Source organism: Alligator sinensis, unplaced genomic scaffold (assembly GCF_000455745.1).
Source record: "Alligator sinensis unplaced genomic scaffold, ASM45574v1 scaffold109_1, whole genome shotgun sequence".
In the NCBI taxonomy this organism is placed as follows: domain Eukaryota; kingdom Metazoa; phylum Chordata; order Crocodylia; family Alligatoridae; genus Alligator; species Alligator sinensis.
In genome coordinates, this window is record NW_005841852.1 from 344,809 (window position 1) to 358,817 (window position 14,009).

At 40.0% G+C, this 14,009-nt stretch overlaps 1 protein-coding gene across 10 annotated transcripts in view; it reads right to left on the minus strand.

Moving 5' to 3' along the window:
• Positions 1-14,009, minus strand: part of PPP3CB (protein phosphatase 3 catalytic subunit beta) — a 79,133-nt gene that overhangs the window by 7,878 nt on the left and 57,246 nt on the right. For 4 of the 10 annotated variants that reach the window (XM_025212456.1, XM_025212470.1, XM_025212446.1 and 1 more), the window contains exons 11-13: positions 12,212-12,238; positions 6,505-6,589; positions 4,131-4,228 (exon numbers count right to left, since the gene is read on the minus strand). In XM_025212456.1, coding sequence (XP_025068241.1) covers positions 4,131-4,228; positions 6,505-6,589; positions 12,212-12,238 — 210 coding nt within the window. The other 6 variants (XM_014523491.2, XM_014523489.2, XM_014523490.2 and 3 more) reach the window with 4 other exon arrangements.

Consider the following 14,009-nt stretch of genomic DNA (forward strand, 5'->3'; position numbering starts at 1 on the left):
TTCTTCCCCTTGGTGTGGGGGTCTGTAGCAGACCCCTACCACCAAATCCCTTTCTCCTTGCCCCCCATGTAGCCTAACCCACAATCCTTCTACTTCCTCATCCTTGGATTCCGTGTTGATGAGGGTTGACGTATATTGCTCATTGACATAGAGCGCAACCCCTCCCCCTTTTTTCCCCACCCTGTCCTTTCTGTACAATCTATAACCCTCAATATGTACCGCCCAGTCGTGAGATGAATCCCACCAGGTTTCCGTTAGCCCCACTAAGTCGTAGGTGTTTTGTGCAAGCAGGAGCGCTAGTTCATCCTGCTTGTTTCCCATGCTCCTAGCATTAGTATATAGGCACTTGAGTCCTGCGACAGGTGCCTTTGCTGTCCCCCCGCTCCGAGTCCCAAGGGGCCCCTTATTTCTTACCTTCTCGATTTATACTTTCCCGATTTATACTTATTTTCAGATAGTTCCCTTAGTTATCACTGATAAATATAAACTATAACCCTTTCACTTTCCTTAGAATGCCTGTTATTATACCTCAGTCTCTTATTTTACACTGAGACAATTCCTCATAATTTAAATATATTACACTGGGTATCATTTTGGTGCCCTATGCTGCTTTTTCTCCAGGACTGTAAATCATGTTACAGTGGCCTTATTAATACAGACAATATTCCTGATGTGGTCTTACAACTTACTAATGCAGTATTTGTTGTCTCCATCTCCCCTCCCCACCATCATACTCTCTGCTAATATTCTCTGGAGTACTGTGTCCGGTTTTGGGCACTGCACTTCAAGAGGGACATGGAGAATCTGGAGAAGGTTCAAACAAGGGCCACTTGCATGATTAGTGGCCTCCATGAAAGACCCTACAAGGGGAGGTTGAGAGATCTGGATCTCTTCAGTCCTCACAAGAGACATCTGTAAGTTGTAGCCGTCTATAAGGTTATCAAGGGAGACAACAGGGAACTGGTGATGCACCATTTATCACGGCACCCCAGGGAGTAACTAGGAATTAATGGGTGCAAACTAGTGGAGAGTAGATTTAGGTTAGACATTAGGAAGAATATTTTTACAGTAAGGGTGGCCAGAACCTGGAATGGGCTTCCAAGAGAGATAATACTATCACCTAACTTGGAGGTCTTCAAGAGGAGGCTTGATAGTAACCTGGCTGGGGTCATCTGACCTCTGTCCTCTTTCCTGCCAGGGGCAGGGGGTCAGACACGATGATCCATTGTGGTCCCTTCCAACTCTACAATCTATGAATCTATTAATCGAATAACCCAGTACAGTTTTTTTGTCACTTTAAGAACAAACTGTGCCCAACTTCTCTGAAATCTCATTATGACACTGTTAAAGGTATTTCTTGCTCAAAATTTGAAGATAGGTCCAAATTACATTTCTGAAGCTTCAAATCAAAGCAGTTTAATTTGATATAACCATACCTATATATAAGCATATAAAGTATATGTAAAATTAACTAATATATTTTATCAGTGCTGATTTCAGTCCAAATCTCTTAGGCAAAGGCAGATAAACCCTAGAACTATAAGAGATATAATGGAAACAAAGTTCAGCAGTGGCCAATTCGTTCAGATGCAAACTGCCCACCTGCCCCCTCCCTCACCCAAATCAGAACCACTCTACTTAGAATTTGAGAGACTGGGGAAAAACACCGACAATTATTGTATCTCATGACTTGACAATTGAACAAAAACAAAATAAATGTAAGGCTTAAAGATCACACAGCATAACTTATAGTTATTTTATCTTCTCAATTATAATGAACTATAATTATTTCTAATTCTACGAAATTTACAACTTACTGTGCTGTAATAGGTTTTGTAAAAGTAATGAAACCTTTGTAATCTGAAAACTCATTACAGCACTGGATATTAATCTTCATCAAGAAATGTAGAGTTCACCAGTCTTGTGATAGTTTAGCAAAGTGTAAATTATTAAGGTTCTATTACACTTAAGGAACTTCAAAACTCTACCTGTTGTAGTTTTGAAATTGAGCATTATATTTATATTTGAAATCTTTAATGATGTTTTAATGTTAGAGACAGTACAGATAAAGCAGAAACTCTAAAAGAACTGGAGCACAGGCATCAATAAGAAATAAAATACCATACTACATTGAGGAGAGTTAACACCTGAAGTTATTCTGAAAGTGTCACATGGACACATAACTCACATGTAATGATTTAATGCATCAAGGAATACTGCAACAAAGCATTCTGGAGTCAGAAAAAAAACCCAAATTGTCTTTTGCATATTTTCCAACTGTCCAGCTTTTTCTCCTCTAATAATAATATGTTGTATGTGCTATGTTATCATATCTTTTTCTAGTCACTTTGATCATCTCTCTGATGTTGATAATGAAATATGAAGAAAAACTAGTAAATGAGGGAAGGGAAATTAAAGCACAGACTCGTCTTTTTAAAGCAATAGAGTGTTTCACTAAACAATGAAAATACAAACTAACACCATAAGACATGCTATTTGAAGAGCTGAATGGACTGAGGAACATACACCATTTGCTGTTATAGACGTTCACAAAACAAATCACATACATAAACTGGACATATAAGCTTAGCCTGCAGACATTATATGTCCATCAAAAATTATTAAATATATGACATTTATGTTTCAAGACTAGTAAAGACCTCTGACAAATAAGCTGAAAGTTCAATAAACTGGTTAAAAATCATAAAGAAAATTTAAAAAATTTCAAGTAAGTGTTAATTACAAAATGCAAAAGCAGCTACTCTTTGATTTCACAACAGATTGCATAAAAACAGGATTCTGTTACTATATCCAAATCTTTCAACAGTGCTCAAAACCAGCCTTAGGACTGACAGCATTGGGCACTGCACCCATGCCCCAGGCAGACAGCTAGAATGCATTCAAGGAGTTTATACTTAAGAGTACTGCAGTGATGTGAAGTCCAGTTTCCAACATAATATTTCAATTATCCACCACATTTCACATAAATCTGGACTTCATCCTTTTGATACATTTTGTAGGATATCATAATATTTTCTTATGTCTAGTTAATCTGTTATGGGTCCTCTGAAAAACTGATTGATTCAGTGCTTAAAACAAACTCAAAAATATCAACTTCTACAAAATATTCAATGAGCCAGATTACAGGTATATTTTGTATATAGTTCTTTTTATTTTCATGCAAAAATATATGCACACTTAGTAAACACCCTTTTATTCTGATTTATTTACAAGATTTAAATTCAATCCGTTTATTCTTGATTGATTTTATAACAATTACTAAATATTTTTCAAGTACATTTATGTTCAAAATGCACAGACAATGTGCAGCAGCAAATGTAGCAAACCTCAAAAACAAGGTGCTACAATGCTGCTTCTACATCAAGAGACAGACACAAGTGTCTGGGATAGTGGTTTAATTTTAACACTTATACAGACATACATCTATACCTAGAGAGAGACAGACAGATCTAAGAAAGCAGCTACATCTGCAGAGGAAGGAAACAGCATGTTACAAGGACAATTCAGGGAGGTCAATTATACATAAAACATTTGACAAACAACATGGAGAACAAATTTTGGCATTAATTACCAGGGTACAAAACACAGCACATTTCAATTTACCAGTGAAGTGCCAAATAGAGCTCTGCAGCCTGTAGCTGTTTGTTAATACTAACATCAAAAAGTATTCAGCATCTGCCAATTAAAAGTACTAACATGTCTGTAACAAACATGTTTAAATAAAAAGTGGACAAGATGCAAAATTACATTGCACTTTCTGTATCTGTAATGTAATGTAATAACCTAATGACTAGATTCCGTAATCTGCTCTAGAAGGTCACCCCACATCTGAGATACTCCTGCCACTAGAAAAATTCTAAACTAAGGAAGCTCAAAGACTGACAATTGTGGTCTAACACTGCTAAAATCATTTGCTTTTAGTTTTATACCCTGGTTAGGTATCCATTTCACATTGCCTGATTAACACATAATACTATGCTTGTATCAGCCGCTAAGACATGAACTGAAAAGCATAAGAAATTCCCTGCATGCATTATGTGTAGTGTTAGCAAAAGAGTGAGATGTGCCCCAGTCCATCTGAGGCACAGCTAGTTGCATAACATCATTACCACTTTGCAGGGTCTGTCGTCCTCCAGCCAACACTCCACTAGGTAACATGCCAGTGGGAGTCAAACCCTTGAGTGTCAGCACACTTTCACTCTCCTCCCTATGATTGAAGGAAAAAAAATGCTAGTTTCTTAATTATTTCAATAAACTTAAAGTAAAATAAGTGGATTTCTTTTTGCTATGTGCCATAGTTAATCGAATATAAGACAAGATTCCCGCCCCCCAATCAGCATAAAGGAAAAAGGCTCCTCATCTTACATCCACATACAAAAAACCCCACATTAAATACATATAATTAAACTGCTGCTAAATGCAGCATGTGCTCCTGGAAACCAACTATGAAGTTGATTAAATGATGAGGTTGATTAAATACAGCCAATACTGAGCACTGAGCATGACTATAAAACACATGGTCCATATTGGGCAAACATACTGATGGGAACCTACCACCACAAGGGCAGGTTTAGTGCAGCCCATTAGAATAAGAAATATGGTAGTGCCCATTACACACAGTCCCCCTCAGTGCTGACTCTCTTTAAAGTCAAGGGCTCTACACTGACTACATTTCAACTTCTTTTTCATTCCTACAGCTGAGTTGTGCCTTTCTTTCTTGTTCCCAATTATTCCTGTTCCTTCACCAGCCTTAAGTGTCTGTCAAATATCACCAAACAGGACTCCAGACAGTTCAACCAGAATCCCTCTGTCACCCACTCTTGGCTTGTCACATACGATTAGCGTGGCCTTGCATTCCATGAGATAGAGCCAGACTTAGGCCTCAAATGTATATACATTTTTGGAGGATCCCAGGACTCATGACAAGAACACCCAGTTCCAGTCACAAGTGGGGAGCTAATTAGCACATGGACCCTTTGTGAGGTGTCTGAAGTACACACACACATGGAGCATGTTGAACTGTGGAGTCACCATGGCTTGAAATCCTGTTGACTCTGCTGGGGCCCAGCCCAACAAACCATATGGTAAATAATGAACCTTTTGGCTTTGGACTAATATCATGCATAGTTTGTGTGATATAAGTAGGGAAAAAAAAGTGCTGCTTAGAAGTGTAGTTATGATACACCTATGCTAAAACTGGCAGCAGTTCAAAATAAAAGTAAAATGCATTAATTCTGGGTGAACTAAGCCTATGGGTAGCCAGAGTAATTTATTACAAGCATGTTTATTTCAAAGTCAGTGTTTTCAAGGGGGGGGGGAGAGGCAGAGAGCAAGGGGGCAACCTGACCCCAAACAGATTTATTTTCCCTGCTGTAGCAGTGGGAAGGGGACAAAGTCAAGGCAGACCTCCAATAATTAGATTCTGTATCTGGAATATTATATCAAATTTATAAATGTCCCATATATAGAATCCAATTATGGAAGGGTCATCTTACATCAGGGTTGTCTTCTATTCAAGTAAATAGTATTACCTATGGCAAGATTTAACATGGATCAAACTTCAAAACACTAACAAGCGAGAGGAAATTGCCTATTCTGTACCCAGCTTCTAGAGTAGTGATTTTCAACCTCTTCAGACTCAAGGCATCTCTTGTTAGACTGGAGGCTTCCCTCAAAAAAAGCCAGCTCTTAGCTTCCACTCGTTTCTTGACTACAGAAAAATAACAGAGCAATTCTTTTGTTGCAAAGACCTCTGGATTTTTGACACAATAGATTCCTATCTGAAATATCTACACACCTAATGGTACAGGTACTCCTAACTTAATGTCATCCCAGTTAACACTGTTTCGTTAGTACGTCACTGATCTATTAGAGAACATACTTGTTTGAAGTTGAGCAATGTTTGACTGTCGCCTGCTAGTAGGTAACTACTGTGACATAATTGGATTTGCTTAACATCATTTTGCTTAAAGTCACATTTTTAATATTGGATGGCACCCTTAAAAGGATCTTGTGGTACCCCAGATGCACTCATAAGTATACTAAAAGCCAGTGACTCTCAACCAGGGTGCCAGGGCTCAGGCTGGTTCCTGCTTGACCAATCCTCCACCCTACTTCCTGGGTCTTCTGCAAGTAAACACTGTAATATATAGTTTTTTTTTGAAACTGGGTGCCATTCAATTCACAAAAGTTATGGGGAGGGGAAGAGGGGGCTTCGAGTCCCAAAAGGTTGAGAACCACTTCTATAAGCTATCACAAAAGTAACTATTTCTTAAAATAAACAATATATTTTCTCTCCAAATCCTGCAACTCCATTATGCGTGGGAAAACCTTGTACAACAACTTGCATATCAGAATTTTAACCAGACTATGATGCAGACGCCTAGAAGATGAATGTTTCACAACCAGTGTTTTGGGTTAGAGTTTTCTTTTCTATTAAAAGTTAACAAGATTTACTGGGAAAGTGAAAAGACAGACCATTACCTGAGAACAGAGAAGACTCTTGCCATCTTGCCAATTGCACGGATTTTGTTTCTGATTATTTCTTTTCGTGCTGCAGCTGTACCTACTTTCAATGGAATAAGAGAGAGTCTCAAGCTCATGTGTATTTATGGGGGAACAACGTTATACAAATGTACTGCATTGAACACAACTTTGTAAGTTCAATAATGCTTGAGAGAAGTCCAACACCTAAATCATTTAAAGTATACACTGATTACAAAGTTAGCCTTGCTCACCAAGAGGCTGGTAAAACCATTCTTCCTTTGTGTTCACAAAATAAAAAGAAAAACCTCAAGATTTTCAAAATGATTTACCAAAGCTAGTGATTATCACTTAAACCACTATCTTGTAGTTTTCATGATTATCATTCTATTTTCATGAAATCTCTCTCATGAAATTCTTCAGTGACACCTGAATCAAATGACAGGCCTACCTAGCAAAATATAGCAGCAATGGAAATATGCAATCTACAAAGATCATGAATTTGGCACTAACTCTTTGGCAGACTTAGTTATCCAAAAGCAAGGCAAACTTTCCAATATAGACAAAGGGGAAAAAAAAAAAAAAAAAAAAAACCACACAAAAAAATTCAGTGGCAAACAATTGCAGAACTAACTAGCATATGTTAGTTTCCTTATCTTCCAAATTTAGGATCTAAATGCCCTACACTTAATGTGTATCACCTGAAGAAATAACAATTGCCGAAGAACAGAGAAAGGGATTATTTTAAGAGGAAATACCTGAAGCAGAAACAATAATTAACAAGAAGGTATGAGGATGGCGAAGAGAGCACCACACGTTTCTCTTTTTGATCTGCCACTATATAGGATCTCTCTTTTTATCAATATTTATTTTGATCTGGTTTTCTGAGGGCAGAGTAGTAAGGAAAGCAAGCCTTCAATTATTTTCATTTTTCCCTTGTCATCCTCCAAACAAAATAGATAGCTAGGGACAAATCAGTATCATCAAAGCTTCCGAAGGCTTCGTAGATGGTGTCACCACATTGGTTTTGGATTCCTTGACCTTGGCATGCGATTCAACGGCACTGGTCTACATACAAGAGACAGTATTCACCTCACTGGCAGAGGGAAGAAGCTCTTTTCTATGAAAATCATCAACTTGCTGAGGAGGGCTTTAAACTAGGCATGTCTGGGGGAGAGAGGGAAGATTCCACTCCTGTACATGAATCCTCCGACCAAGATGACCCAGGGGAGGGCCAAGATGACCCAGGGGAGGGCATTCATATAGGGGACATCCAGATGAGTACCAATGCCCCGAGATACTTGCAGAGGGACAGAAAACCTGAGGCAATTCAGGTGAACTCAGGCGTCTTTATGGGAATGCCAGAAGCATGGGCAATAACCAAGACGAACTAGCACTCCTTCTGGTAGATGAGAAATTTGATTGACTTCATTGGGTTGATGGAGACCTGGTGGGACAATACATATGATTGGGCAGTGAATATAGAATGAATAGGCTCTATAGGAAGGATAAGGCTGGGAAGAAGGGAGGAGGCGTGGCCCTCTATGTGAAAGAGTGGTACCTGTAGGTCATGTGCGACTGCAGGGAGAGGTCCCTTGAGACCCTCTGGGTTAAGATACAAGGGGACTCAGAAGAGGGAGACCTGATGGTGGGAGTCTACTATAGACCTCCTTATCAAGAAGAGGAGAGTGATCAGGCATTCTCCAGGGAATTGAGGCAGCCAGCACTAAAGACTTGTTTGTCATGGGTGACTTCAACTACCCTGACACCTGTTGGGAAGACCATTCAGCGAGCTCCAGCAAGTCAACCAACTTCTTGGCAGCTATCGACAACCTGTTCTTGACACAGACTGTGGAAAGGCCAACTAAGGGTAAAGCCACTTAGTGCTGACCAAAGGGGAGAATATGGTAGATGACCTGAAGATTGGAGGTACTCTGGGCGACAGTGATCATGATCTGATTAGGTTCACTGTCCACTGAAAGGCTGGGAATTCAGTTTCACAGTCAGTAGATCAGAAGCCCTAGACTTCATGAAGGCATACTTTAGTAAACACATGGGGAAGACAACATGAAATCAGTCCTGAACAGGTGAGGGTACTCTTAAAACATTTGGACGTTTTCAAGTCTGCTGGGCCAGATGACCTGCATCCAAGAGTCCTGAAAGAAGTGGCTGAGCTCATAGCAGGGCCTGTGGCAAAGCTGTTCAAAGAGTCGTGGAACTCAGGAGTGGTCCTGAACAACTGGAAGGGGGCTAACGTGGTACTGATCTTTAAGAAATGGAAAAGGGATGACCCTGCAAACTACAAACCAGTCAGTGTGACTTCAGTCCTGGGAAAAATCTTTGAAAAAATTGTTAAGGAGGCCATCACTCGCAAGCTCGTAACTGGTGGGGTATTAAGAGGCAACCAGCACAGCTCTGACAAAGGAAGGTCATGCCTGACAAACCTGGTGTCCTTTTATGACCAGGTAACTAACCAGCTGGACAACGGACATGAGGTAAACATCGTTTACCTAGACTTCAGTAAAACCTCTGATTCTGTTTCCCATGAGAATCTCTCAATCAAACTGGATGGTACTGGCCTAAACCAGTCTACAGTGAGGTGGGCTGGCAACTGGCTGAGAGGCCAATCCCAGAGAGCTGTAATCGACGGGATGGCCTCATCCTGGAGGACCTTCTCCAGTGGTGTCACCCAGGGATCAGTGCTTGGACCCATGCTCTTTAGCATCTTTATCAGTGACTTGGATAAGGGGGGTGGAAAGTGCAATGATTAAGTTTGCAGATGACACCAAGCTGTGGGGAAATGTGGGCACATCAGAGGATAAGGTAAGGATCCAGGATGACCTTGACAGACTAGTCCTATGGGCTGAATGCAATCAGATGAGGCTCAATAGGGGTAAGCGCTAGGTCCTTCATCTGGGTAGGAAGAACCTTCACCATAATTATAGAATGGGTGGTGGTCCACTGGCTGGCACTGCATCTGAAAGGGACCTGGAGGTGACAGTCTGCCAGAAGATGAATATGAGACAACATTGCAATTAAGTTGCCAGCAGGGCAAACAGAACGCTGGCGTGCATCAGAAGATGTGTTGCCAATAGATCCAGAGGTGCTCCTCCCCCTCTATTTGGTGTTGGGTGAGGCCACAGCTGGAGTACTGTGTCCAGTTCTGGGCACCACACTCCAGAAAGGATGTGAATAAGCTCAAAAGGGTACAAAGAAGGGCCACCCGTATGATCACGGGCCTGGAGGATATGCCCCATGAGGAGAGACTCTGGGAACTGGGCCTGTTCAGTGCGAGTAAGAGAAGACTGAGAGGTGGCTTGATAGCCACCCAGTTTTGGATATGATGCGGAGAATCTTGAGAAGGTCCAGAGAAGGGCCACTTGTATGGTCAGAGGTCTGCAGGCAAGGCCCTATGGGAAGAGACTGAAGGACCTAGATCTCTTCAGCCTCCGGAAGAGAAGGCTACGAGGTGAACTTGTGGCTGACTATAAATTAATCAAGGGAGGGCAGCAGGGAATAAAAGATGCTCTATATTCTAGGACACCCCCTGGAGTAACTAGGAACAATGACCACAAATTGACAGAGAGCAGATTTAGGTTGGACATTAGAAAGAACTTCTTCACAGTAAGGGTTGCCAGAATCTGGAATGGGCTTCCAAGAGAGGTGGTGCTTTCCCCTACCTTGGGGGTCTTCAAGAGGACACTGGACAAGCACCTAGATGGGGCTGTCTGACCCCAGCGCTCTTTCCTGCCCAGGGCAGGAGGTTGTACTCGATGACCCACTGAGGTCCCTTTCGACCCTAACATCTATAAATCTATGAATCTACAAGTATGTCAGAGGTGAACATCAAGATCTAGGTGAGCAACTCTTCAGAATGGCACCCCTTGGGAGGACAAGGACCAATGGGCAAGTTAATTGAGAAAAAATGTAGGCTGGACATAAGGAAAAACTTCTTTACCGTAAGGGTAACTAGAATCTGGAACACACTCCCAGCAGAGGTGGTGCAACCGCCATCCTTAGAAATGTTCAAGAGGAGGCTGGACAAGTACTTTGTTGAGCTTGTTTGAGACCAATTACTTCCTGCCCATGGCACGGGACCGGACTTGATCTTACAGGTCCCTTCTGGTCGTTTGATTCTATGATTCTAAGCTAAGGTCACTTCTAAACTCACCCTCAGCTCAGCAAATGGAATAATTTTGATTTTTAAAAGACCTTTTTTTAAACACTATAGACATGAAAAAAGTAAATTCAATGGAGATCTGGGGTGAGGGCTCCACTCCTGCCAAGTTGCTCTTTTACAGTGGATAAAAGGGCTGGGAATGGCAACTCTGACTAGGGGAGATTACTCAAATTCAGACACCTCCATTCCCCTAAAAAGCCCTAAAATAGAAAGTAGGCTGTGGGGACAGCTGCAATACACAGTAGCGAAGAGATTACAGGGTGTGCTATAACCCACAGTGGGAAGCTGCCATACCTTTAGGGCTGTCTAAAGGGGCAGATCCAAAGAGGGTATAGCAGCACAGCTACACTCTTCACCCCTCTGGATGTGCTGCAGTGGCGCTCAGTGGAAACCCTCTGGGCTCCCCTGCTTTTGCAGTTCTGGAGCCCAGAGGGTTAGTGTCGTCACTACTGTTCATCCGCTTCCTTCCCCTGATGCTGAATTTAGCAGGAAGGGAGAGGGTAAACAGCAGCAGCATTCACCCCGTGCTCCAGAGCCATGCAAAAGTAGGGACTCCATCCAGACACTGCCCCAAACACCTGGTGAGCCAAGACCTCACTGTTCATGCAGAGTGCCAGCAGGAACTCATGCCAACCATACAGTAAACTCAGAGCTCACTGCACATGCATGGCATAGCAAAGTAGGGGGACTGAACAGCCCCCTTCCCATTTCCTGGATCTGCAATCTGCTGTCTACATTCTGTTTTTGTAAGAGGAACAGTGCAGACTCTTACTCCTTGCTCCTAATGCCTGTGTAAGAAATTATCAGTCTGAAACATTAAGCAATATTTTCTATGATTCTATAGGTATTCTTCAAAAGACTCACTGAATCATTAAAAGAATCACAATAAAACATTTTCTTCTATGAACAGAACTTGTACAGATAAAATATTTTGCTAAGCAAATAATCACACAATTAGAAGAACGCCTCTGAATATAAGTATCTGCAGTAAGAGGTTTCTGGAAAGCATGTTGTAGCCACTATAGTTAACGGTCAATTTTAAATTTCTATAATACCATATTTGTAAAAACTGCACAATACATTTATTACAACTGTCATCTGATTAGCAAGAAGAAATTAAAAAGTACTAAACAAACAGGATTTTGGAACACTTGATAAATACATTTCATGCATAATTTTAAAGTAAAACGCTCACAGTAAAAGTTGTTATATAGGGCAAAACAGAAAACTGAACGCTCCCTATACATGCAGGTCCAAAGATAAAAATATTAGAATACGTAAAAGAATGAAATTCTATAAAAAGAGGAATGGAAGAAAGGAGAACATTTTTCATGCACAGAAAGACAGATGTCTTGGAATATGACTTCTGATGACACAAGATACCATTCTTATACATTTTTTTTTTAAATGGCAATAAAACCAAACAAAAATGTATAGAAGAAAATAAACATGTTTTGTACTCATATTCATACTATGAGATTCTATGAAGTCATATTTCAAAACATTAATACTCTGTCTGGTCTGTACCTTTTTTATTGCCATATATGAGTCGTTCTTCAGATGGAGAGTCCAGAAAAAAGGAAGTGAATGATGGAGAAAAGGTGAGCAGGACAGATTTAACTTGGCAGTGGTAATAAAGGATGAATGAAAAAGAAAAGTGAAGTAAATGGAAAACTGCCACACTTAACAAATGCATTTGTTGACTAAAACAACCGCAGATCTTGTTGAGTACATTTTACAACTTTGATAGCATGGAAAATTAGGCAAGTCTTTGGATAATCCATTTATGTAGGGAAGATTATGTGTAGACAGTATATAGGTGGAATTAAGAGATAGGCATCAAGCAAAGAAACTGTTGAAGGAGATGGGGAAATAAGTATTAAAAAAAAGAATTAAAAAAAGTTCAAGTGCTGTACTAGCAAGGGAGCATATACAATAAACTGATGGTAGAGGTTATGCTGGACAGCCAAAAAAAGCCTGTCATCTCACTGTACATAATTTTAATCTCATATATAACCCCTTGATCTCACAAATACTTATGCATGTGACAAACCACTTCAAACACAATAATATTATTTAAAAACAATATAAGCTTAAGTAGTGTTGAAGTGATGTTGTAGCCATGATGATCCAGGAACTATGTGAGAGGCAAGGATTTGTGTGAGCAATATCTTTTATTGGAACAACAGCATGGTTTGGATAGACTTGGACAAGTTTGAGAATGCAACAAACAAAACAAAAAAATATATACCAGAACATAAATATGTTCTATATTAGTATTCACACTACTAGATTCTACAAAGTCATATTTCACAATATTAGTACTCTGTCTAGTCTATACCTTTTTTGTTGCCACGTACGAGTCTTTCTTCAGATAGAGCCCAGAACAATTATGAAGAAAAATGCATTGCATTTGATAGCTTGTCTAAGTCTGTCCCAACCATGCAGGTGGTTTCATAATATATCACCCACAGAAATCTTTGCCTATTGCAGTACACACTTAAGTACTTGCAAGATCAAGCTGAAAGGCAACATTTTTCTTTTTCTTGTTACAGGAAAGTTCAGGTGGCTTTATGGATAGTCAAGCCCTTCAAAATTAAAATGCATAGCTTTTTTGCAACAATATGGTTTCTCTTACACTATTTTAATAGTAATTAAATACTAATTCAATATGAAATGCTTGCACTCAAATATGGAAACTGTGCAAATAGAGGTGCTTTTTCTTTAGTATTACTTTTTGCTTATCAAAGTGTGTTCTTAAAAAACCCAAACCCTCAAGTCAAATCAATTCCATTCTTTGGATGAAATAAATCTTGAGAATTTTTTTAAAGATTGTATTAAAAGATTTTGTTAAACAGTAAATAATGTAAAATAATGATGGTATTATACTGTAAGACATGGCATCTTACTACTGCAAAAAAACTCTTAAGGATTCAGTGCACTGCTACAGTTGAGGACATCAGACTCTACATACTGAAGATTTTTGCAATTGGTAAGGCTATATGTTGTATAGTTCATACACACACATACACATACACACACACACACACACATACACACACACACACACACACATACACACACACACACACATACACACACACACACATATACACACACACACACACACATATACACACACACACACACACATATACACACACACACACACACATATACACACACACACACACACATATACACACACACACACACACATATACACACACACACACACACATATACACACACACACACACACATATACACACACACACACACACATATACACACACACACACACACATATACACACACACACACA